Source organism: Elephas maximus, chromosome 1, assembly GCF_024166365.1.
Source record: "Elephas maximus indicus isolate mEleMax1 chromosome 1, mEleMax1 primary haplotype, whole genome shotgun sequence".
Taxonomy (NCBI): domain Eukaryota; kingdom Metazoa; phylum Chordata; class Mammalia; order Proboscidea; family Elephantidae; genus Elephas; species Elephas maximus.
The window spans coordinates 106,665,746-106,692,695 of NC_064819.1; the positions used below are offsets into that span (position 1 = coordinate 106,665,746).

At 46.6% G+C, this 26,950-nt stretch overlaps 1 protein-coding gene across 27 annotated transcripts in view; it reads right to left on the minus strand.

Moving 5' to 3' along the window:
* The window catches only part of TRERF1 (transcriptional regulating factor 1), a 256,302-nt gene that overhangs the window by 31,161 nt on the left and 198,191 nt on the right, over positions 1–26,950 (minus strand). For 19 of the 27 annotated variants that reach the window (XM_049892031.1, XM_049891991.1, XM_049892008.1 and 16 more), the window contains 8 exons: positions 11,046–12,716; positions 9,518–9,564; positions 8,447–8,597; positions 6,752–7,126; positions 2,953–3,337; positions 2,150–2,216; positions 897–1,036; positions 646–749 (listed from right to left, as the gene is read on the minus strand). In XM_049892031.1, coding sequence (XP_049747988.1) covers positions 646–749; positions 897–1,036; positions 2,150–2,216; positions 2,953–3,337; positions 6,752–7,126; positions 8,447–8,597; positions 9,518–9,564; positions 11,046–12,455 — 2,679 coding nt within the window. In that variant the 5' untranslated portion in view covers positions 12,456–12,716. Of the gene's footprint in view, positions 1–645; positions 750–896; positions 1,037–2,149; positions 2,217–2,952; positions 3,338–6,751; positions 7,127–8,446; positions 8,598–9,517; positions 9,565–11,045; positions 12,717–19,068; positions 19,107–26,950 lie in introns of all 27 variants that reach the window. The other 8 variants (XM_049892046.1, XM_049892037.1, XM_049892053.1 and 5 more) reach the window with 4 other exon arrangements.

The window sequence follows — 26,950 nt, forward strand, 5'->3', positions numbered from 1 at the left end:
CCGCAAGCTAGATCTGGTACCAGGAAGAATCAAGTAATGACTAAGGGGGAAACTGAGAACACTGATGGCACGATACCACCAAGAGTGGCGGCTGAGTAAGCAAACCGTCAGTTCTGGTTCTGGGAAGAGGCAGCTAGGTTTGGGGACACCCAAAGAACCACATCAGAGGCGGAGGGATAAAACCAGTTGGTGAAAAGTAAACACCTCATTTTGGGTAGGGAGGAAAACAGTTCTGTGAACATCAAACTTAGGCTGGTTTCTATAGGAGGGAAAAACAACCAGCAGAGTTACAACAGGCTTATTTTAGCCCAGTCTTCAGTAAGGCCTTTTGTCTCCATCGCTGGAGACCAGTTCTCTGATGTGAAGTATAAGACTCGTGAAAAGAAATCATTCTCATTTCCCAAGACAGATATACCCACAATTATAGCTTTGGGAACACATGTGTAAGCGGAAGTCCAAAAAGAGATTTTTCTACAAGTGTTTAAATTCTGACCTATTCATTGACGTGAGGATAAACGACATGGAGACACAGTGATTGATTATCACTTTATGAGTTGCTTGGAGGGTACGTGGAACAATATAGAAGCTACAGAAAATACTTTTTGGAATTCTGACACTGTGAGTCTGCTTGTCATGATTCCTTACCATCACATCACCTTTGGCCTCGAAGAGAGAGTGCAAAGCAAATTCAGAATTGGTCCCTCCGCCTGGCAATGCGCTTGAACAGCATAAATTCAGGAGATTCTCCACTGTTGGGGACAAGGAGAAGCCACTGCATCAAAGAGACCTCAGTATCATGGAAAAACAAGTTTCTGTGGGGGCACACTGATCCTGGAGCCAGAGATCCCAGTGAGAGAAATAGGCCTCTCCCACCCAGCTCCTCCCACGGCCAATACCTCTTTGCTGCAGGTCGTGGTTTTCCAGCTCTGGCCAGGGCTTCCATACCAGTGTGGCCTTGTGTATGTCCTGGGCCAAGGCAGAGGCGTCCTGGAGTTCTGGGATCTCTGCTTGGAATCTTAAGCCAATGTTGATACGTCTTTAATGACAAGAAGAAAAACAACAGTGCGGTCTTCAATTTGATGACCTAGGCCAAGGGCAGCTGTCAGAACTTGAGAAAGGATGAACTGGCCCCTTCTGCAATAAAAATGCAAGGGCATTTCCTCATAGTGTGACCCTAAGATTCCAGGCATGACCTTTTCAATGGGATAAAAAACATCTTCAAGACTGAGGAGAGATGCTGAAGGGAGAAAGGAGACCATCGGCCTGGGGCTTCCCTGTAAATGGGAGAGAGAGGGTGGCTAATTCCAAAGGGCCAGGGGCCAAGAGCATGGTTGAGGTACCGTTTAACTACGCAAAATGGGACAAATAACAAGTGCTTACTTAATTTTTATCCCTTTCAGACCACTTTCACATACATTATCCCATCTGAACCTCACAAAGACCTGTGACGTAAGCAAGGCAGCAATAATTATCACGGTTAATTGATGAGCCAATTAAAACCTGGAAAAGTTGATGTAATCAAGATCGAATAAAAAAAACGGTGTCAGAAATGGGACTAAATTCAGGCTTTCTGATTCCTGACCCCATCTCCTCACCACTCTACTACATGGCCTGTTCACGTCATTCAAAATAATCACTTTCCCCCTTCCATGATCTTCCCCACTGCCCACCCAAGTCCATTTGGGAGACTGTCAAGAATCTTAGGGAGGGATTGGGGACAGCAAGGGCATTTGGAAGGAGCCTGTTAGAGAGGCTGGGTACCTCAAGAGAGATGGTTCAATGTCACTGGGGGTGTGAGAGCAAGTAGCTATAGCTATACTGGTCCACGGAGTTAGAGATGGGGATCCTGGTTCTCCAAATACAGAGATTTGTGCTTTTACTATGAATCTAGTCTTTGGCAAATACCGTGGAACAACAGTACTCAAGAAATACTGTGACCCTATGGAGCACAGTTCTGCTCTGACACACACATGGCTGCCATGAGTCAGAATTATCTCGAAAACACATGGCTATGTGTTTTGATTTCTACAACTCTCTCAAGTGGCTACTATAACTCCAGAAGTACTAACTGGAACCGCACTTCTCTAAGTTTCTGATCCGTTTCCTCAGCAAAGGTCTCTGTTCTATAAAATAATTGGTTTTTACTTACGGTTCAACATCCATGGTCTGCTCCCCAGGGCCTGGGGTGACAGTCACACTGCTGCCATCGATGCTATCTGAAACAAAAACAAAAGGTCACTGGGCAACATGGAAAAGAGACACAAAGATCAATCACTCTGTGATCAAGAAACTCAAGCAAATGAACAGTTACTTCATCAGTCATAAGTGGGCCCTTCTCCTACTCAACTTATGCCAGAGTTACCCCCAACAGTCTCCAGGGAGCTGAATGGAATGTGGTGCTAAATGGTATAGGGTTACCCCATTTCTCGCCCAGGGTAAAGAGAAGCCAGTTGCCCCACATCAGTCTGCTAAACTGTATTGTTTCTATGAAACTCTTCTTGCTCCAGAAAGATACGCTGGCTACAGGTCTCTCCATACTTGATCTTTATACGTCATGCTAAAACGCTGAGGCCTGATTATGCATGTAACACCTAATCCTACGTGTGCTGTATGTATTGTGCTTAGTATTTCTGGATATCTTACACAATCATCCACAATCTTAGATACACAGTGTGTGCAAACAGGAACTTTTTCCTTATCCCAAAGATATAATAATTATCACTTCATGTGTCTGTGTCCCCAGCCAGACTATAAGCCCCTTGAGCATTAGAACTTTATTTCATTCTAAGCATCTCTAGTACCCAGCACAGTGCCTGGTACATATAGCAGATACTCCATAAAACCTTGTGGAATAATGAGACAACTTAAGAAAGTGAGGCCTCCGAGGGTAGTGCCCAGCATAGACAGGGGCGAAGTCCCCTGGTTCATTAAGAGGCTGAAGAGGCGACTCACTGGAGCGGCAGAGCAACACGCGCGGCGTGGGCGTCAGGGGCGTGAGGGGCAGCTGCGGATGGGCGCCAGCGCCATGGCCGGAGATGAGGACATTGCTGAAGAGCCCCGAGCCCTGGCGGACTGGGCTCAGCATGGGCGGGGGCGTGTAGGGGGGCAGCTCGTGGGTGGGGTCCAGGAGCAGGTGGTCCCCGAGGACGCGCGGGGAGCGTAGCTGGCTCTGGTAGAGGGTTGCGCCCGAATAGGAAGAGGCGGGGTTCAGGTTGTAGGAGGGTGGTGGCGGGATGAAGAGCGGTTCCGGCCGGTGCCGGAACTTTTTCTTCTCTTGCACAGGCTTGAGGGGTTCCTCAGCTTTGGCCACGCCTGGCTGATGTTTCTTGGGAATTTCCTAAAACGGGAAAAATGATCTGATTCAAATACGTAGGCCCCTCGACAGACCATTTCCACAGACTTCAGGGAAAGGAAACTTCTACTGTTCTAACGGGGACCCTCTTCCCCTTGTTCCCTCCCAACCCCACCCAGCAGCCTCTGCCTTAAAAAGCAGCCACACGCATTTCAGGCCAAGAAGAGTCCTGGTGGATTGACCATAGAGAAGACTTTGGTTTTGGAGGAAATTGTAATGTCTGGAGAACGATGGGGGTGGTAGGAATAGTGGGTGGGCAAGAAGTAATAAATTCAGATTTTTTTATTGCTTATCACTACATTCCCATCTGCTGAGTGGAATCCAGCTGAGTGGGCTCTCTCATTCTCCAGCACTCTCCAGGGACAGACAACACATGTTCTGAGAGGGGACAGAATAATCTACTCAGGGAAGCTGGGGCAGAGGCTGCTGGGCAGGAGGAGGGGCTTCTGGCCCAGGCGAGGCTCCTAGGGCCAGTGACCCACATGAAGTTTTCCTTCTAGGCAAATTTCAGGCTAGGGAAGAGCCATCTGTGATGTTTATGGCCTGACTAATAGGCTCTCCTAAAAGTTAATTGGTTAACCTCCCCCCTCACAACCCCTCACTATTGCTCCCAACACTGGTGACTCATTTGTAGCAAGTTCTTCTCCTAGGTTAGCTTCCTGTCAGCAATGTTAGTTTATTTTTTGGCAGCCGGAGCCAAGCATAGTCTGGAAGGAAGATCTGCCACATGGATACATATACATATTAATAAGTAAACATATGCACGTAAATAGAGCAGGGCATGCCAAAGCGGAACAGAAAAAGACTTGGTTGTGTGCCAGCATCAGCACAGAAAACTCCAGAGCAGGGTGTGATTGGGAAAAGCAGTGGTGTGGTTGGGAGGCAGCAGGGATACCTGAAGAAAAATTCTGGACAGTCTGTGGTACCCTCTCAGGCTCTGCAGGCTAGTCACAGCTGCAGTTCCTGGCAATTCCTGAGCCCAGGATGGCACCTCCGTAGAAGGAAGCAGGGGGTGATGGAAGGGTTGGCCACGGTCACATAACCAGCTGTCTAGGCCATGTGACCTGCCCCAGTCTGCCCCTCACCTCTGGGATCCTCTCCTTCTGGAGCGCCTTCTGCCTTCAGCATTTGAGGATTTGCCCCACTCCTGTGTCTCCCTCAACTTCACTGTCTTCCACAGCACCTTTCTAACCCCAGGGAAGCAGAGAGGTAGGGAAAGAGGAAAGGGCCCCCAGCTTCCTAGCGGCAGTGTGGAGGTCTATAACCCCTACCTCACCCCCAGGGGGCTCTCCTTAGGCAAGAATGCTCCAACCTGCCTCCTCTCCCCCACCAGAGGGCTCCTCACCACCTCAGGCTGAGGAGAAGAGACAGGGCTGAGGAGAATGAGGGGGTCTGCCTGGGTGCAGGTCTGGTTCCCTCTCTTACCACCCTCCACCCCGGGAATAATTCCTGAATCACTTATGAGGTAATTCAAGCACATACAGACCTCGTGTCACCTCAACCTTGCACTGGAATCCAGACCTCTGATCACAGGGCTAAGGTCCCTTTTGGGCTCCCTCTCCTCCAGCCTCCTGTCCTGTTACTTCAGCTCCTCCAAGCCTGGATTTTCTGAACCTCCAAGCAAGACTCTGAGCCAACTGGGTCAGAGCAGAACCCCAGAATGTTACCTGAGAGAAAGTACTTACAATGTTCCAACCAACCAAGCTATTCACAATCTCTGGGGGGTGGGGCCGAGCCCTGAGGGCTTTTAAAAGCTGCCCAGGTGATTCTAGAGAGAGGTGAGCAGCCCTGATGAGCCCAACCCCTTCAAAGTCAGGGGAGGAAACCCTGGCTCAGAGAGTCTCAGCTGCCTCCTTTTTAGCTGGCTGGGGCAGAGCTGGGATTAGAACTCAGGGCTCCTCTCTGGGCTGTTTAGTTTCTTTACATCAAGTGACAGGACCTTGCTCACATGTGCTCAATCCCATCCACATGCTTCCACTTTGGCCCATCTTCCTACATAAGATGTCTCTCCCACCCGTTCCACAAAGCCAAGTTCGTCTCTGTCCTCAAATCCTTGCTCAGAGCTCCCCTAATGATGATCTCCCGATCAAAGTCAAGCCAAATTTCCTTCCTGCTCTCCACTCCCTGATTATTTTAGCCACTCAGGTGTATTCTCATTGGCTGCACCCAGTGCATCACTGTTTCTTGTCTGCCCTTGTCTTTCTCCCACTGTCCTGAATGAGTGGAGGTGTGTGTGCTGCCTGCAACCCTGACCCCGTGTGTGACTAGAACCTTACTATGTGTCCAGCTTCAGGGTGAGAGTTCGCCAAAGGTAGGAATATTGTCTCTCCCACTAAATCATCCCCTGAGCAAAGAGGGAAGCTTGGGAATGTCATTTCCTCTCCCTGCCTATTGCTGGCACCTCAAGTCCTGCTAGCTTATGAGACTCTGCACCCCCAGAGGTTCTCCATCAGTCTCTTCTCTTCTGAGGCCTTATTATTACAGAGAAAACAAAAAAGGCTCTCGCTGGATTTTTTGTTCTCTGAGTTATCTGCCTTGCCCCTTCTCTGGCCCGACCCAACCCTCATGCCTCCTGGAATCCCAGCAGCCATCTATTCTCTAAGGACAAGTATGGTGCAGAACACCAATTTGTAGGGGAGAGGAAAGGTCTGATGCAGCCAACCACGTAGGACACAAACTCCCAGAGGCCAGAGATGCAGGCCCCTGTCCAGAGAGAGAAATAGACAGAGTCTGAGAAAGACAGAGACAGACACCCATCTCTGCTTGGCTGAAGCACTTAGAATTTGAGAAAGAGGAGAGCTTAACAGTGAGAAAACAAATCTCTTTGCTTTCCTGAGATTGGGGGTAAATGTCACTCAGTGCATACTTTGGGACCCTTAACGAATTAGATCTTCCCAGGGTATTTAACTAGGCGTAAGAGTCAAAATGTCAAGCATCTGATAAGGCTGAGAGCATCAGAATGGATGCAGGCATACTGCTTGGAGGCCCTGCTGTGCCAGGAGCTACCTCTTTGGTTTCTGGATTTGGGGAGCTCTGGAGATCCTGGGGGAGGGGCCAGGTCCTGGCAACAGCTATTTATGATCTAGGACAGAAGTACTTCAATATTTTAATAACTGGTATAATTGTTTCAGTGAGTACCAGCTGAATTATTATCTGTTTGAACCCAGGAACACCATCTGGTCTCAGAATTTAACCCAGATAGTAAGCCTGGTAGAGTAACAGGTGGTCAGTGGGCAGCATGGACAAGGCCGGGACTTCTAAGGCTGCCATGGGGGCTCAGCCCCCAAGAGGCCAAGTCATGTCCCAGCTCAGGCCAGTGGCTCTGGAAGAGCTGACCCCATCTCCAAGAAAGCAAAGGGATTCCCCACCCCAGGCAGGTGGGGCAGAGCAGCAACTCACAGCAGGCGTGCGGGGGGCAGCCCCTTGGGGTGAGTGTGGGGGAGAGAGGGTCATCCTCACGAGCACGGGCATCTCGTCGTCCGACACCGAGCTGGCTGGCTTGTCTCTGGCCGAGGGGGCAGCAACGACGCTGGTGGCGAACCCCTGTGAGCTGGGCTTGGGCAGGAGAAGCTTGACAGGGACAGACACGGGCATGACCATAGGCGTGAGGCTATCTGCCTCGGGAGGGAGCTGCGGTGGCGGCGGAGGCGGAGGCGGCAGTGGTGGCTGGGGCTGAGGCTGAGGCTGAGGCTGAGGCTGAGGCTGACGCTGAGGCTGAGGCTGAGGCTGAGGCTGAGGCTGAGGCTGAGGCGGCGCGGCCTTCTCTCCTTCCTCCTACACAGACAATAAAGGCTTTGATCCCGAGCTGCAGAGCAGCTCTCACAAGGGGGAACGCACTTTGCTGTTCCTGAAAGGTTCCAGCACATCAGGCATGGCTGATAGAGAACCCCTGCAGGCTGGTTTCCTTCCTGCAACCCTGAGTCCTTTGGCCCAAGTGATGCCAGATGGCTGTGGACAAAGATATGAACTCTACTTCCTACCTTTCAAAAACCTGGACCATGTACTACTTGTATATTAAAAAGGCATTTTGGTGCTGTTGCTTTTAAAGAAAAGGACATGGACTTGTAATCAGGCCCCCCACAATGGACGATCTTGTGTAAACAAAAAAACAGTTGCTGTTGAGTCAACTACAACTCATTGTGACCCCATGTGTGTCAGGGTACAACTGTGTTCCACAGGACTTTCAATGGCTGAATTTTCAGAAGTAGATCACCAGGCCTTTCTTCCGAGGTGCCTCTGGATGGACTCAAACCTCCAACCCTTTGGTTAGCAGTCGGGTGTAGTAATCCAGGGACACAATGTGTAGAACATTTAAGTTCTGGGGGCCTCAGTTTACTCATCTGTCAAGTGGAGGTTGGGATTCCATCCTATATGTTATTCAGGTTAGGAAACCACTTTGAAAACACAAAGCATGCTAATTTTAAAAAGTGAAGACAAAGTTCTTTTATCTGGTGTGGTCAAGAGATGGAGTTATCTCATCTTGGTAGTCAAATTTTGGTTAACAGAGAGTTAATCTCATAGATTTAAATGAAGATCAACAATATTCAAAGAATTCTGAGAAAACTGTTTGAATTTTAATCTAACTCTGAATCTACGTGGAAATGGTATATTATTGCATCTTTCTGGGGTAATCCAGAGGGGATTTAAGGTTCTTTGGCTCCTAGAGTCCAACAGGGGTACATAGGTGAGTGGAAAATTCTGGTTACATGAGGCTTCCCTGAACACTGATCATTCATCTTGAAGACCCAAGTGACTCTGGCCTCGAGTGCTCCAAGCATCAGAGGTTAAAAACATTGCATCTCCATGTTTTCCTTTGCTGTCTTCTCCTAGGAGACGGAGAGGGGGAACGCTGGGATGCCCCAAAGGGTTTCTAGCACCTCTCTGTTGGACTATTATTCAGAAAGCCAGTGGAAGTGGGAAGCGCTGGACCTGGCTGGCTCTCAGGGCCAATGCATACGCATTCCCGTCAGGGGAGGACTGTGCCTCCCCAGGTGCCCGCATGGGGCTCACATCGCTCTCTGTTGGATGGCAGCAAAGCAAAGCAAGCAGCACATAGCCTGGGAAGGACCTAGGCAGGGGTGGCGCCCCACTAACCTGTTTGAGGCTGGGGGAGGCCCTCATTCCCCCGTGGGACCGCATGTGGCCATTCAGGGCAGGCAGGCTCTTGAACTCCTTCAGGCAGATGGAGCACGTTAGCTTGTTCTTGGCATCAAACTGCTCCCCAAACACTCCTTTGGCTTGGCCACTGCTCAAGGGTAGGGCCAAAGGGAGAGGACATGTACAATGAGGAAGGGGAAAGAACGATTTATCGGCAAGACCTCACACTCCACAACCAACACATTTTATTTATGCAATGCTCCCATGCCCATGATCCCACTTGTATCTCCCCCAACACCCTTCAGAGAAATAAACTCAATTTACAGATGAAAAGCCGAGGCTGAGCAGGAAAGGATTTGCCTAAAGTCATGTAAGAGTTGAACAAATCCTCCTCCTTCACTGCAGACATGCAGGTGCTGGGCTGTTCTCACTTTCCACCCTTCTACGGTCAGGTCAGCTCGGCCGCTTCCTTCAGAAGCCCTCCCTCAGAGTGTGTGTGGTGGTGAGCCTGGTCTAAATCTTCTGGTGTTCGGCCTCCATACTGCACACTGTTTTAGCCGTTTATCAGGTTCTCGCTAAATCTTTAATTATTCCACATGCCCATCAGGGAAGGAAGGAGGCGAGTCTGAATAATCCACTGCTACATTTGCAAACCTGGCACACAGTAGGCACTCAATAAATACTCACTGACTGACTGAACAAACAGTGGACAGAACACGGACTTTGGAGTCAATTCCAGCATTGCTACATACTTGATGTGAAACCTTAAGCCCTCTGAGCCTCAGTTTTCTTATCTGTAAAATAACAGTACTAATAGCTTACAATTATTGAGCGCTTACTATGTTCCAGGCACATGGCAATCATACCTGCCCTCGACGGGTTACCGTATTACACGTAATATATAGTGCCTAGTACATAATACATGCTGAAACTCAATAGCTGCTGTTATTATTCCTATGACCTTCTTTGAGGAATTGACCTTGAACTTAGAAGTGAATTGTGAGAGACAACCCAGAAAGACCTCTCAGTCTCCTAAACTGCCAGCTAGCCTCTGCTGATCCATCCTACCTTGACTCAGGAGACCCTGGCTGGGTTCTGCCATCAGGTAGGTGCATCTAATTTTGAGCCAAGCAGGACACCGAGAAAAAGAAGAGGAAAAAAAAACAAACACATTTCTGAAGGGAAGTATCCTTGAGTTGGGGGAACACCAGGGCCTGCACCCCTAGGACTCTTCCCACCTCACACCAAGCTCGCTCACATCCACTCACTCCTTCATTGTTCTACACCCTGGGGCCTCTTTCGTACTTGCTACCAGACTTAAGGGACTGGAGCTCCACTCCTGGAGCTGTTGTCATCCACAAGCCCACCAGGATGCAATACCCTCCTCGTTCCTTCCTGTTCTCCCTGTCCACCCACTCTGTGCATACAGGTTCCATTCCCACAAGTGACACAGAAAAGAGAGTTGGATGACACAGTACCATGGCAGGAGATCTCCTGCTGGAATTCCTTTCAAGCCTTAGTCACCTTCTTCTTATGCTCACAAGGGCTCTCAGTTACTATCAGGCCTGAGCCCCAGACAAAGCAGGGTCAAGGGGAAGTTCATTTCTTGCCTTCCACCTCCATTAGAGTCCTGTCTCCACTGAACCAGGTCCTATTCAGGGACCCCTCTTCCCTGCACCCTGGTGTCACATGAGCGCAGCACTAGGAGCACGCTAAAGCATGAAGAATGCCCAGCACATGGAAGGCTGTTTTGTGGTCACATATGTTTGGGAAGCAATCACCAGTTAGTAACTGTAGCCCACAGGCTGGATCTGGCCTGCAGACATGTTTTGCTTGGCTAGATTGTTTTAAAAATTCTGAATGAGAATGCCACTAGCTGGAACGTCTGCTCTCTAGTACACCGCAGTGGCCGCCACTCCCTGTTGTCTCACACCAGGCAATTCTCCTGTTCACTTGCCCTGCCTGGCTCCCGTGGGCAGCTATAGTCCTCATCGCTTCAACTGTATGTGATATCACCTTTTGGACATTTTTTACGATGTACATTAGCATGTTAACAGCCCTGAGAACCCTGCAGCACAGCAATTTATTTCACTTTAGGTAACCCCGAATTGATTTATCCAAAGAAGCCATGTTTCCCCAGCAATATTCATTAAACATTCTATAGAACTGCTGTCCTGAGCAGTACAATCAGAGAAAGGCTGCCACAATGTCATCTCCCTCCTAAAGAGGGAACGTTTTCACAGGGAATTCCCTGAGGACCGGGATCCCGGGGGCAGCGACACCCTCGCTCTGTGTCCCCAAGCACTCGACTCAAGGCCTTGGTCATTACATGAATCATTCGGGAGAAGACACAGTATTTGGGCCATCTCCTTAGTAAGATTATAAACTCTTTGGGCAAAGGGCTGAGTCATAACTGGTTTTCTATTCCAAGTGCCTAACACAGACAGCACCTGGCACACATAGGTTAATGTGTATGGAATGAATAAAAAACCAAAGGGCTGAAGGGGCTGAAGAGAGGATTCAGCACTGCATACACGCAGCTTGGCGGCCCCGTCGCACATTGAGATACCAGGAAAAACTCCCACTGTGAGAATACCTGGGGCCACATGGCACTGGGGGATAGCTGCTGGTGCTGAGGCCCCACGCTGTTGAGGTGGATCCCACTGGGGGACAGGAGCGATCGATGGGGAAGGGCACTGCTGACCCGGTTCAGGTCCGAGCTTGCTGGGTCCCCCATTCCTGTATCGGGAGGTCCCAGGTCCCCGTGGGAGCTCAGCAGGGCCTGGGCCTGCCTGTCACTGGGATAAGTCTTCGGCTGACTGTCCTCACGCTGCTGGTGCTGAGGCAGGTGGCTCTGCTGGTAGAGGGGGTGGCCGTAGGGCTGCTGGGGCTCCTGGTAGTAGTACTGGGGCATGGAGCCCAGCTGAATCAGCTGGACAGCGTGCGCCTGCTCTGGGGTGTATTGGTGGGGGTCCCTGTGATAAGAGGGGGGTTGTAGGTGCATCTGTTGCTGCTGTTGCTGCTCTTGCAAGTGCTGCACCATGGGTTGGGGCTGATAATACTGAGGTATCTGCATTGCACCCTGGCGCTGCTGCAGCTGTAGCTGCTGCTGAGGCTGTGACGGGTGAATCTGCTGCTGCTGCTCCATTTCTTGCACAGAGATCCGCTGTTGTCCAGCTTGCTGCTGTTGCTGCGGGTAATACTGGTGCTGCTGCACCTGCTGCATGTGCTGTGACAGCATCTGAGGGGCCTGCAGTGGCTGTCCCCCCTGCACTGGCATTTGAGCCAGTGGCTGCTGGTAGTCATAATACAGGTGCCCTTGGGTAGGGTGCTGCCCGACCTGAAGAGCTGGTTTCGACAGTCCGCCAGTGAAACCAGGGTGAGGCTGCTGTGGCACCTGCTGGTAGCGGGGAGGAATAGCCGCTGCTGGGGGCTCCATGGGTTTCTGAGACAGCAACTGGCGGAGGGCACTGTCAGGAGTCCCGTCCATCACTGCTGACTGGGCGTGCAGCACCTGGGCCATATTGTTGACCTGAATGCGCAGGTTTTGGTTGGCAAACACCTGGGTGAAAGAGTCCAGCTTGTGCAGGACACCGCTGGTAAGCTTCTGGGTCCGGATCTCACTGGCCTGGGAGTAGGTATATTGGTAGCCATCGGTGGGCTCAGCCTGGGCTGACGCGCCCCACATCATATTGGAATTGGCCAGGTTGCCACGCAGCTGGACATGGTTTCCGGGCCCAGAATGGCCTCCCCACCCTCCCTGCCTCGAAGTATCCACTTGGCCAAGGCTTTTGGAAGCAACAGATAAGCCCAGGCTATCTCGAGTATCTTGAGGGAAGTGGGGGGAGATGGGAGAAGCCTGAGGGGCATCCATCCCACCCCCTGTGACTGTATTCCCATAGTTGTGGTTCAGGCTGCTGTGGATGCCCAGGGGGGGCTGTTGGTAGAAGAGGTTCTCACTGCTGTGGGCCACGTGGTTGGTCTTGTACAGTTGCTGATCCCCCATGGTGCTTGCCTTGGTCGTGAATGTCCAGCCACAAAACCATAAAAAAAGGTAAATGAAACAAACCAAAAAGGACCGAAACCCTGAGAAGCTGAGAGAAAACGTCCACACTACTCCATGGCTGACATGTCTGTGACGGTGGTGGCTGGAGCCAGGTGTCCCTGCTGGCCTGAACCACTCATGTGCAGAGTGGGGAGTTTTACATCCTCGCCCAGGCTGAGGTACGGACCAAACACCACCTTGGTGAGGAGATGCTGCTCACACCTGCAAGACAAGAATCAAAGGAAAGGAAAGGTTTACATGGATGTTTCCCAATGAGCAATTATACCTCCCAGGTCCAGTGATAGGAGTCTCTGAGAGGCACAAATAGTTCAATGAGCAAAACAATGAATTAGCAAATCAATGAGCCAATGAATAATGGCTTGAAAATAAGAGTTTACATTCATATGGTGGTCAAGATCTATGGGATCAGTGTAAAAAGTGGGAAGTCTGAAACTAGGTATTCTAGTCTTTTGCTTTGTTTTTACTTTTATAAGTAGACCAGTAGTCTAGTTATAGACTACTGCTAACCAAAAGGCTGGTGGTTTAAGTCTACCCTGAGGCACCTCAGAAGAAAGGCCTGGTCATCTACTTCTGAAAAATCAGCCATTGAAAACCCCATGGAGCACAGTTCTATTCCAACACCATGGAGTCGCCATGAGTTGAAGTCGACTTGACAGCAACTATCTTTTTTTTTTTAAATTGGTCAAGTTATAAAAGTAAAAACAAAGCAAAAGACTAGAATAGAAATACCCAGTTTCAGACTTCCCAGTTTTTACATTGATCCTGCAGATCTTGACCCTCATGTAAACGTAAACTCTTACTTCCAAGCCATTATTCAATGGCTCGTTAGCTCATTGATTTGCTAATTCATTGTTTTACTCACTGAACAATTCAGTCTTTCTTCTGAGACTCTGTTAAAGTCCAGCACTATTCTAGGACCTGTGGAGGATATGAAGAAATTTAAGACATTCATTAATCAATACACCTGTTCAACAAATATAGTATTCCTACTAAGTGTACTGCACAATGCTAGGAAGTGATTAGACACGAAGCCTACTCTCCAGGAACTTACAGTCAGAAAAGGTGAGAAGACACATGAGTTGTTAGGTGTCATCGAGTTGGTCCCAACTCATAGCAATCCTATGTACAACAGAATGAAACACTACCCAGTTCTGTTATGTTTGAGCTGATTGTTGCAGCCACTGTCTGTCAATCCATCTCGTGAAGGGTCTCCCTCTTCTATGCTGACCCTCTACTTTACCAAGCGTGATGTCCTTCTCCAGGGACTGGTCCCTCCTGATAACACGTCCAAAGTACGTGAGATGAAGTCTTGCTGTCCTTGCTTCTGTGCAGCATTCTGGCTGTACTTCTTCCAAGACAGATTTGTTCTTCTGGCAGTCCACATTATATTCAATATTCTTTGACAATGCCATAATTCAAATACATCAATTCTTCTTCAGTATTCCTTATTCACTGTCCAGTTTTCGCATGCATATGAGGTGACTAAAAATATCATGGCTTGGGTCGGGGCACCTTAGTCTTCAAGGCGACATCTTTGCTTTTTAATACCTTAGAGAGGTCTTATGCTGTATATTTGCCCAATGCAGTATGTTGTTTGACTTCCTGACTGCTGCTTCCATGGGTGTGGATTGTGGAACCAAGTAAAATGAAATCCTTGACAATCTCAATATTTTCTCTGGTCATGATGTTGCTTATTGGTCCAGTTGTGAGGATTTTTGTTTTCTTTATGTTGAGGTGTAATCCACACTGAAGGCTGTAATCTTTAATTTTCATCAGTAAGTGCTTCAAGTTCTCTTTGCTTTCAGCAAGCGAGGCTGTGTCATCTGCATATCACAGGTTGTTCATAAGTCTTCCACCAATCCTGATATCACTTTCTTCTTCCTATAGTCCAGCCTCTCAGAGTATTTGCTCAGCATACAGATTGAATAAGTGTAGTGAAAGGATACAACCCTGACTCACACCTTTTCTGATTTTAAACCACTCAGTATTCCCTTGTTCTGTTCAAAGGACTGCCTTTTGGTCTATGTACAGGTTCCTTGTGAGCACAATTCAGTGTTCCAGAATTCCCATTATTTGCAATGTTATCCATAATTTGTTATGATCCGCACAGTTGAATGCCTCTGCATAGTCAATAAAACACAGGTGAACATCTTTCTGGTATTCTCTGCTTTCAGCAAAGGTCCATCTGACATCATCAATGGTATCCTTTGTTCCACGTCCTCTCCTGAATCCAGCTTGAATTTCTGCCAGTTCCCTGCCGATGTTCCGCTGCAACAACTTTTGAATTATCTTCAGCAAAATTTTATTTGTGTGTGATATTAATGATATTGTCTTGATAATTTCATATTCTGTTGGATCACCTTTCTTGGGAATAGGCACAAACACGGATCTCTTCCAGTCGCTTGGCCAGGTACCTGTCTTCCAAATTTCTTGGCACAGTGAGTGCTTCCAGTGTTGCATCCATTTGTTGAAACATCTCAACTGGTATTCCTTCAATTCCTGGAGCCTTGTTTTTCACCAATGCCTTCAGTGTAGCTTGGACTTTTTCCTTGAATACCATCAGTTCTTGATAATGTCCTACCTTCTGAAATAGATGAACGTCGATGAATTCTTTTTGGTACGGTGACTATGTATTCCTTCCATCTTCTTTTGACGCTTCCTGTGTCATTCAGTATTTTGCCCACGGAATCCTTCACTATAGCAACTTGAGGCTTGAATTTTTTCTTCAACTCTTTCAGTTTGAGAAATGCCAGGTGTGTTCTTCCCTTTTGGTTTTCTAGCTCCAGGTCTTTGCAAATTTCATTACAGTACTTTGTCTTCTCAAGCTGCCCTTTGAAATCTTCTGACACACGAGTAAGTACTTATAATACAAGAGAAAAGAGATACATTTAATGAAACGGTAAAAATAAGAGCGAGGGGAATTCAGAGATTAGAGCACTTATTTACAGCAGAAGAATGGAACTGGAGAAGGTTTCAATGAGGAGTACTGCCTATGTCAACTTGACTGCCAGGTCAACACAGTCACCTGCCTCTTGTGATCCCTGCTCAGGGAAACAACTGTGCACAGGGAGTGACCACCTGGCCAGAAGCCTATGACACAGCCTTCCTCCCGCCCCCCCTCCCCCCACCACAAATAGGCTGGGCTAAGGAGATTTCCTTTTTTCAGTTGTGCGTTAGGTGAGAGTTTACAGCTCAAGTTATTGTCTCATTCAAAAATTTATACACATATTCTTTGGTGAAATTGGTTGCAATGTCCACAATGTGACAGCACACGTTCCCTTTCCACCCTGGGTACCCTGTGTCCATTCAACCATTTCTTGTCCTTTCTTGCCTTTTCATCCTGCTTTTAGACAGGAGCTGCCCATTTTGTCTCTTATGCATGATTGAACTAGCAGCACGTTTCTCTCATATATTATTTTTTGCTTTATAGTCCTGCCTAATCTTTGTCTGAAAGTGGGCTTCAGGAATGGTTTCAGTTCTGGGTTAGCAGAGCATCTAGGGGCCGTAGTTTTGGGGGTTCTGCCAGTCTCTGTCAGACCATTAAGTCTGGTCTTTTTATGTGTATTTGAATTCTGTCCTACATTTTCCTCTTGCTCTGTCTGGGACTCTCTGTTGTGTTTCCTGTCAGAGCGGTCATTGGTGGTAGCCGGGCACCATCTAGTTCTTCTGGTCTCAGGCTGGTGGAGTCTCTGGTTCATTTGGTCCTTCAGCCCTTTGGGCTAGTATTTTCCTGTGTCTTTGGTTTTCTTCATTCTCCTTTGCCCTGAGTGGGATGGGACCAATAGATGTATCTTAGATGGTCGTTCATCTTAGATGGTCGTTCGCAAGCTTTTAAGACCCCAGATGCCACTCACCAAAGTGGGATATAGATGATTTTCTTTATAAACTATATTATGCCAACTGACCTAGATGTACCCATGGTCCCCAGACCCCAGCCCCAGCTACTCTGTCCCTCAAAGTGTTTGGATGTGTCTAGGAAACTTCTTTGCTTTTGCTTTGGTCCAGTTGTGCTGACTTCCCCTGTATTGTCCTTCTCTTTATCAAAGTTGACCCTTGTCTACTATCTAGTTAGTGACTTCCCCTCCTTCTCCCTCCCCACCCTCATAACCATCAAAGAATGCTTTTTTCCTGTGTGCAAATCTTTTCTTGAGCTCTTCCAGTAGTGAGATTCCCTTTTTTTAAAAAAATTATTTATCTTGTTGCTGTTGTTGAGAATATACACAGCAAAACATACACCAATTCAACAGCTTCTACATGTGCAATTCAGTGACAATGATTACATTCTTTGAGTTGTGCAACCATTCTCACCGTCCTTTCCTGAGTTGTTCCTCCCCATTAGCAGAAATTCACTGCCCTCTAAGTTTCCTATCTAATTTTTCAAGTTGCTGTTATCATTTTGATCCCATATAGATGATAGTTCTTAAAAGAGCATGATGCTCAAGGCAGACAGTTAATACTAGTTAAACTAAACCATTGTTTGATTTTAAGAAGACTTAAGGGAATATTTTTGTTTTAAGGGTTAGGGCAATAGTTTCAGGGGTTCATCCAAACTTCACAGCTCCAAGAAGTCTGCAGGCCCTGAGAATTTGAAATTCTGTTCTATATTTTCCCCCTATTGATCAGGACTATTCTGTAGGATCTTTGATCGAAATGTTCAGTAATGGTAGTCGGCACCATCTAGTTATTCTGTTCTCATGGCAAAGGAGGCGGTTGTTCATGGTGGCAATTAGTCACACCTTTTACCACACATTTCACCAAACAGGGCATTCAAATGGCCACCAAAACACACGAAAAGATGCTCAGTGTCATTAGCCATCAGAGAGATGCAAATCAAAACCATAATGAAATACCAAATCACTCCCACTAGGATGGCTAAGATAAGATAAAATAAAAAAACTGAAAATAACATATGTTGCTGAAGATGTGGGAAAACTGGAACCTTATCCATTGCTGGTGGGAATACAAAATGGTACAGCCGTTGTGGAACAGTGTGGTGGTTCCTCAAAACACTAAAAATAGAACGACCATATGATCCAGCAATTCCACTTCTAGGTATATATTCCAGAGATTTGAAAGCAGGGACAAACAAGAGACTTGTACGCCAATGTTCATTGCAGCACTATCCACAATAGACAAAAGGTGGAAACAACCTAAATACCTACCCACAGATCAATGCGTGAAAAAATGTAGTACATACAAAGAATGGAATACTCAGCTAGTAGGAGACAGGAAGTCTTGATGCATGCTACAATATGGATGGAGCTGGAAGACATTGTGTTGAGTGAAATAAGTCAATCACAAAAGGACAAATATTTTATGACCTCACTTATATAAAAAGACCAGAAAAGGCAAATGTAAAGAGAACAAAGTTTATTCGTGATTACCAGGGGTGGGAGGGATGGGGAAAGTGGGAGTTAGCAGTGATGGAAACAACGCATTGATTAATTGGTTGCACAGCTGATTACTGTAATTGATGTCAATAGGTTGTATACCTATAAAAAGTTGAGTTTGGCAAAAGTTGCGTGATATATTTACAACAATGACAGAACAAATAAAAAAAGAGCAGCTGCTAAGGCTGCTTATGTACAGCCAAACACTTCATAGGATTTGGTTCCTTGGCTCAGAGGCTTAGGGTCGTGGTTTCACAGGACATCCCAGTTAATTGGCCTAATAACATGTTTACTGCTTCTGTTCTACCTCCTAGTTCGTTTTGTAGTGCCTAGGGTCTTAAGAGCCCACAAGTGGCCATCCAAGGCACAACAATTGGTCTCTATTTGCCTGAAGAAACATTGGAAGAAAGAATGAGAAATAGGAGGAGGATATGGAACGTGTGGCTAGTTGCCTCCAAGAACTGCCTCCTTTGCCATTAGACCAGATTTCCTGTTATAGAAACACAAACTAGGCAATTTGGAGAGCCTGGTCTCGTTCCTGTTTGAGTCCATACCAGCTTCAAACTGGGGAGTACACGAGATTTTCCAAAAATGACATATGTGCACTAAGTTTTACGAGAATCTACGTCCAGATCCTAAACTTTCATAGAAACTCTAGAATTGAACGGGGATGGAGGTGCAGGCTGTCCTTTTCCACGTGCTTTCTCACAATCATCCTCCTCCTTTACAAACAAGCAGACTTCTCCCATCCCGTCTCAAACCTGAGCCTGGCTCACTGCACCAGGGAGAAAAACCTCCCTGCACCAAGCAAGAAGACACTTAAACAATTGAGAGCAACCCTGACAACTGAGTGATAAACCTTTTTGCAAGACAGGTGGTTTCTAGTTCTTTTTTATTAGGAAAACTCGTTGTCTTCGAGTCGACTCCAACTCATAGCAACCCTATAGGACAGGGCAGAACTGCCCCATAGGGTTTTCAAGGAGCACGTGGTGGATTCAAGCCGCAGACCGTTTTTGGTTAGCAGCCTAGCTCTTAACCAGGGCTCCCTAGTAGAAATAATTAAAAGATAATTTTGAATGCTAGATGATGATGTGATTTTTGGGGTTGTAATAGATCAACGGATTGAGTGAATCTGCTGTAACAAAACTAGTATTTCTATTTACCTGTTCATGTGAACAAGGGTTTTCAGTGTGATTTATATCTACATAGATGGAAAAAAAAAAAAAAAAGAAGTGCGTTAGATGCTAGTCCTTGTCTCACGTTAGCAACAAATAATATCCTTCCATGCATAAATTAACAAATTAAAGAACTAACCAGCACAGCAACAATCTATTTCCGGACCTGGGCAATAACTTCACGGGCACGCTCACTCTATGATAACTCAAGTTGTAAACTTATGACCTGGTCACATATGGGTCTATATACATGTTGTTGCAAACTGTTAATGTGCTTGGTTGGAGGTTTGTGTTTACCCAGAGGTGCCTTGGAAGAAAGGCCTGGTGACCTACTTCTGAAAGGTCACAGCTATTGAAAACCCTATGGAATACAGTTCTACTCTGACACACACGGAGTTGCCATGAGTCAGTGTCAACCTGATGGCAACTAGTGGTGGTAGATATATGTTGTATGCCAATAAAAAAGTTTATTTTAAAAAGTCACCCAGAACTACCATGTCACTGAGATACATTTTTAATGTAACTTTGTATGTTTATTAATTATTTATCTAAATTGGTAATACATTTATGCTGTTTTGATGAACTGTGTACCACTAGTAATTGTAATGATAACTCAAACCAGAAGAAAATTTTAATACTCAGAGCTTTACGATTTTAGGAAATTAAAAAAAATTGTAACTTTATATAAAATTGTTGCAGAGAAATATGATAGGGCCCACCCATTGCCGTCGAGTCAATTCTGACTCATAGCGACCCTATAGCACAGATAGGGCAGCAGATAAAAAAGTTTTAAGTGTGATAATACATTACATATACAACAGTAGGATAAAATTCCATGGTGAGAGTGAAATAAAAATAAAAGTTCACAGAGAAAAAGGGACAATGACTATTAAAGAAGAGCTTGTTTATGCATTTCTAAAATGGATGACGGTGGGTATCAGATTGCTATGGTGTTTAGATTCCACTGGATAAATGAAAAACAGTGATGTAATAGTTTTACTTATAAAAATCAATGTTTACAATATGCTGGAAATTGCACCTTCTAAAACTTATGATAAAATATGTAGATGTAAACTTAAAAATGTGTGAGGGTGTAAATAGTTTTACAAAATTCTTCTGGGGGGATTTTAAGCAGAAATGTTTGAAGAAGACTGCAGAAGTCCCCCACCCCCCCGCCCCCAGCCCAGGGAGCTAGCTTGAGTTGGGTTCAGTCCCTTTCCAAACTATAAAAGAAGGAGGGGGAAAAATTCAGAGCGAAGGGTTCGACTGGATGGAATGAAGGGGAGCAGCGGCAGGAGATGACGGCTGGCCAAAGATGGCTGGGACAGACCCTGAGCGTGCAGCTCCGTGGTGGCTGATGAGAGAAGCAGGGAGACCAGCTGACCTCAGTGCCCGCAATGCGGTCCATGTCACCTGGGAGCTTACTAGAAAAACAGAATCTCGGCCCCAGCCCAGACCTACTGAAACAGAACATACACTTTATCAAGAGCCCCAAGTAATTCATGTACACATGAGAGTTTGAGAAGCTCTGGATTAGGAGGCTCCTGCTGCATCCAGGCAGGACATAAGACCTAAACTAGGATAATAATGGTGGGCAGAAAGAGAGGGAGGAAGGAGAGAGACACATCGGTGCTGACAGTGGGAAGTGACCCTTCCTCCTCAAAATGCTCTGCCCTTCAGGGAATTTTGAGGAATCTGGGAGACACTCCCTCCTTTTCTTACACACACTCTCCCCTTACATTCTCATCCTGCGACTCCCGGTGACTCCCCCTAGCTGAGATCATTTGAGCTCCTGACCAGCTGCCTGCTCCACATCACCACTTCCACGGTTGAGGCCACCTAAAACTCAACATCATCTCCCCCAGCTGGATCCTTGTCCTTGATTCCTCACTCTCTCTTAACCAATCACCACATCCTATTCATTCCCCTCTCAAGTATTTCTTAACTCAATCCATCTTTCTCAGACTCTACTGCTACCTCCCTACTCCAAGGCACCACATTTATCTTCTGGACTATTCCAACAGCCTCCTAACTGGTCTCCCTGCATCTACTCTTGCCCACTCTCCAGACAGCAGTAGCAGAATGAGCTTTTCAAAATGTCACACTGATTCCATCAGGCCACTGCTGAAAACCCTGTGGTGGTGTCCTATAGCTCTTAGATTAAAAATCAAAACCATGAACAAGGCCAACAGGGGTCTGCAGTCTGTCCCTAGTCTCAAGCTGTAACCTTTTTCTTGCTCTTCATCTCTCTCTCTCACACCACAGGATCTTTGCACATGCTGTTTCTACCCTTTGGAGAGTTCTTCTTCCTACTCCCTCTTCATCTAGCCATCTGGGCATCCTTCATTTCTCAGGTCAAACTCCATTTCCTCAGAAAGCCCACCTTGACTCTGACCCCCACGTCTACATCAGGTTCCTATAAAAACCACATTCCTTTCCTTCAGACCACTCTTCGCCATTTGTAATTGTACTTCCAACAATGCAATTATTTGATTAATGTATCTTTCCCCATTGGAGCAGGGATCACGTCCGTTTTTGCCTATGATTCTGTATTACCAATGCCTAGCATAATGCCCAGCACACAGTAGGACTTGTTGAAGGAAAGGTAGCATTTGCTGAATGAATGAATCAATTAAAGGAAAAAAGCTAGATAACAACGTTCACGTGCACCACTGATACAGGCAGGAATGGACACAGTATAGGTGGAAGCAGATGGCAAAATTCTCATGAACAAGAGTCAGATTTCACCTTGATCTTGATGGACAATAGGGCCTACAGAGGTGGATGGGGTCAGGAAGGGAACAGTGCGAACAAAGGCATGGAGTCAGGAGGGACCATGAAAGGTAGAAGTGTCCATGCTGGGGCACCATGTCCTTGTCGGTAACTCACTGATGATAAGGCTGAATTTGTAAGGTAGGGGCAAACTGTGGTGGGCTTTAAAATGACATCCAACAGTGTTATCTTGTGGGCATTAGGGAGGGCCTGGCAATTTCCGAATGCCCTGAACCCTTCCTCAAAAGGGTTGTACAAAGTCACCTCTCCAATAAGACTTACTTGTTTAAACACACTGGACTCTGACTCCAACAATCTGATTTCATGTCCCTTCACCATGCCCCTGTGGGTAAAATGGAAGCTAGATAATTTTCTTAACTGTTTCCAATCTGCTGAGTGAAGGGGTTACTTTGCATCCTCAGCTAGAGGACCAAAGAAAAAAACAAGTGCGTTGCTGTCAAGACAATTCCAACTCATGGCAACCCTATGTGTTGCAGAGTAGAAGTGCTTCATAGAGCTTTCTTGACTATAGTCTTTATGGGAGCTGCTTGCCAGGCCTTTCTTCTGTGGTGCTGTTGAGTGGGTTCAAACCGTCAAGCTTTAAGTTGGTAGCTGAACACAAACCATTTATGCCACCCAGGGACCTTCAGCAGGAGGAATCTATTCTTTATAACTGATCTGTTCGCCAATAAGGTAACTGTTTTGCTCATTAATATTTTCAGAACCGCAAATGTAGTTTATTCACAAGAGCAGAACCCTAGAATGTAAGAAGTGGGTTCCCAAAGTGTGATTCCCAGGCTAGCAGCATCAGTACCTCCTGGGAACTTGTTATAAATGCTGATTCTTGGGCTCCACTCCAGACCTACTGAATCAGAACCTCTGAGGTGGTGTCATGGATTGAACTGTGTCCCCCCAAAACATATATCAACTTGGTTAGGCCACAATGCCCAGTATTGTGTGGTTGTCCTCCATTTTGAGATTGTAATTTTATGTTAAAGAGGATTAGGGTGGGATTGTAACACCCTTACCCGGGTCACATTCCTGATCCAACATAAAGGGAGTTTTCCTGGGGTGTGGCCCGCACCACCTTTTAGATCTCAAGCGATAAAAAGGAAAGGTGAGCAAGCAAAGAGGGAAAACTCACACCACCAAGAAAGCAGTGCCAGGAGCAGAACGTGTCCTTTGGACCTGGGGTCCCTGCGCGGAGAAGCTCCTAGTCCCAGGGAAGATTGATGAGAAGGCTGACAGAGAGAGAAAGCCTTCCCCTGGAGTTGAAGCCCTGAATTTGGACTTTGAGACTACTCTACTGTGAAGAAATAAATTTCTCTTTGTTAAAGCCATCCACTTGTGGTATTTCTGCTATAGCGGCACTAGATGACTAAGGCAGGTGGGCTCTAGCAATCCTTGTTTTGATGAGCCCTCCAGTTAATTCTGATGCCTACCCTAGTAGAGGACCACTGCCTTAGAGGTCATCTAGTCCAGTCTCCCCCGTATTACAGATAAACAAACTGAGGCCCAGAGATGTAATTTCTTGGTTTAAAGTAGTATGTGGGGTCATAGTAGGCAATCAAGAATCATTTGCTGAATGAAAGAGGGGAAAAGATTTCCCTAAGACAACACAGGGAGCTAGTGGCAAAGCTATGAGATATTTATTTTACATTTGTTAGGGACTGAATTATGTCCGTTCCCCCCATCCCAAATATGTGTTGTAAATCCTAACCCCTATACCTGTGGTTAGAATCCCATTTGGGAATGGGTTTTGTTATGTTAATGGACAATATTAATGTAAGGTGTGTCTTAAGTCAATCTCCTTTGAGTATGAAAGAGCATATCAAGCAAAGAAGCAAGCAAGCAAGCAGAGCTGGGGGAAGACAGATGCCAGGCCACATGAAGATCAGGGAGGAGCCAAGGAACCGAAGCTGAAAGAAGACAAGGACCTTCCTCCAGAACCTACAGAGAGAATGCCTTCCCCTAGAGCTGGGGCACCTGATTTTGGACTACTGACCTCCTAAACTGAGAGAACGAATTTCTGTTTGTTAAAGCCACCCACTGGTGGTACTTCTGCTACAGCAGCACTAGACAACTAAGACAACATTAAAATTATATATATTTTTGAATAGGTACTATATTCACATGCTTCAGAATTCAAAAGATAAAAAGAGTATACAACAGAATGAAAATGACCCCAAATAAAGGCTTGAACATAAAGTGAAAAAGTTACACCAAATTTTTAAAAAGGTACGAGTTGGAATCAGTTTGATGGCAATGGGTTTGGTTTTTTAATTTTTTTATACGTGCAAAGTCTCCCATGACCCCTGGTCACAGGCACCTAGCACCATTCCTGGGACACTCATTCAGGTTCTTGCATATTCTCCTGGACACATTTATGCCCGTACAAGAACACTGACACATCACCTCTCCCCTGACCCCTTTTATACAAATGGTAGTGTGCTGGGTCCACAGTTCAGCATCTTGCCAAAAGGGTATTTTAAACACATTATTCAAAATCTGGAAACTGTTCTTGGTGGATTAGTCAATCTCACAGAACTGCTAGAAGACCAAGTCAGGATTCAAGTCTTTATTATTTTTCTAATCAGGTACCCATTTTGCTCATTACGTACATTTCCTATTGGGTAATTGGTACCAGGAGGTTTTATCATTCATGAGCTAATTAACAAAACGACTACATTCACATATCTTTGGTCAATTCCTTCCTTAGAACAAGACTCTAGGATTCAAGTGGGCTCAACAAATAAATACCCACTCAGAATTAAAAGGGAGCTCTAGTGGGACAAAGGTCTTGGCTGCCAACTGAAAGGTCGGCGGTTTGAATCCAACCAGCGGCTCCGTGGGAGAAAAACCTGATGAAGTGCTCCCATAAAGATTTACAGCCTAAGAAACCGTATGGGGAAGTTCTATTCTGTCATACACGGTCACTATGAGTGGAAATTGACTTGATGGCACACAACAACAACAGAACGCAAAGTGCTATTACAGATTAAATTGTATCCCCCAAAATTTATGTTGATGATGTCCTAACCCCTGTACCTGTGACCATGATGGTGTTTGGGAATTGGGTCTTTGAAGATGTTATCAGTTAATATAAGGTTATACTGGAGTAGGGTGGGTCTGGAAACCCTGGCGGCATAGTGGTTAAGAGCTACAACTGCTAACTGGCAGTTCAAATCCACTAGGTGCTCCTTGGAAGCTCTATGGGGCAGTTCTACTCTGTCCTACAGGGTCACTATTAGTTGAAATCGACTCAATGGTAATGGGTTTTTTTAACGGGTTTTAGGGTGAGTCTTAATCTTATATGACTGGTGTTCTATAAAAGAGAAGAGATACAGAGATAGACACAGACAGAAAGAGGATGGCTATGTGAGAAATATCTACAATCCAAGGAACACCTGGGGCTACCAGAAGCTGGGAAAGACAAGGAAGGCCCTTCCCCTACAGGATTTGGAGAGAATATTGTGCCACCATGCTGAATTCGGACTCCTAGCCTCCAGAACTGTGAGACAATAAATTTCTGTTCTTATACCAAAACAAAAACCAAATCCAGTGCCGTCGAGTCGATTCCAACTCATAGTGACCCTACAGGACAGAGTAGAACTGCCCCATAGAGTTTCCAAGGAGCGCCCGACGGATTCAAACTGCTGACCCTTTGGTTAGCAGCTGTAGCACTTAACCACTATGTCACCAGGGTTTATAAGCTTATAAGCCATCCAATTTGTGGTATATTGTTATGGCAGCCCTGTTGTTGTTAGGTGCTGTAGAATCGATTTCAAATCACAGAGACCCCATATGACAGTACAGAACTACCCCATAGGGTTTTCAAGGCTGTAGTCTTTATTGGAGATCACTAAGTCTTTCCCCTGCAGTGTTGCTGGGTGGGTCTGAATGGCCAATCATTTGGTTAGCAGCCAAGCACTGCAGTGCAATGGATCACTTATATATGGCTTTTTTTGCCATGGTCACGTAACTCCCATCCAAGTGATTGGGTGGGACTAGGCAAATGAGGTCTGTGGAACCCTAACAAAGAGACTGGTCAGTTTTGCCATTCTTCTAGGCTTCAAATGAATTACCCCAGAGATGGAAAAGAGAGGATCTCACCACTACCAAGGAAGAAGAGCCAGGAGTGGAGTGTGTCTTTTGGACCTGGGATCCCTGGGCTGAGAGGCTCCTGGAATCAGGAGACCAAGAGAGAGAGTTGTAACACAGAAGATGGCAAGAAATAGCAGCAGCACAACCAGGAGACCAGCAGGAGAGGGCCCAGCCCATGGAATGAGAAAGCTGAGTAGCTTTGGGCAGGAGGCTTGCTGGCAGAGTAGGGTGCCTCACGGTAGAGCTAGGTTTGCCAACCCACAGAGCTAGAGCTTAGCGCTTTCGGGCCGAGGCTTCCTGGCAGAGTAGGGGTGCCTCAGGGTACTTACTGGCAGAGGTAAAAGAGCTTTCTAACACCTGCTCTAGTAGGGCAGAGGCCAAGGGGCCAGCGAGAGGTGTGCCCGTGGGCACAGCTGAGAAGAGGCTGTCCTGATGAAAAAACTGTATCCTGAGCATTCCCGAACCTGAACTGTAACCTGTCATTCCCCTAATAAACCCCATAACTGTGAGTATTGTCTGTGAGCTCTGTGTGGCCATTGCAACAACTTAGCGAACTCAGCAGAGAAGTAGAGAGTGCTGTGGGCTGGATGGCTGGTGTCAGAACTGGTAAAGATGGCGGAAAGGAGGCATATCGGATCTCCACTTCATAGGAATCAGCCTTGGGCTGTTATCTTAATCCTCCTTCCCCCTTGTGAAGTTAGAGAAGGCCAGATACCGCCCCCACAACATTTTTTACAAGCACTTCACCATTTGCACCACTAGGTTCCTTATGCTAGCCCTAGGAAATTAGACAGTGCCCCTACATGACCCTAGCAGCCTGTAATAGCCTTCTCTGCTGAATTCACCACAGCGCAGTCCCATGACCCGTCTCCCCGACTGGCCATCCAGTCAGGGACAGCATCCCACCCATCTGTGTCTACAGTAACTGAGACACAGGAGAGGATTGATCTGAAACGTTGAGCCAGGCAAGTGAGCCCCAGAGCAGGTCCCTTCA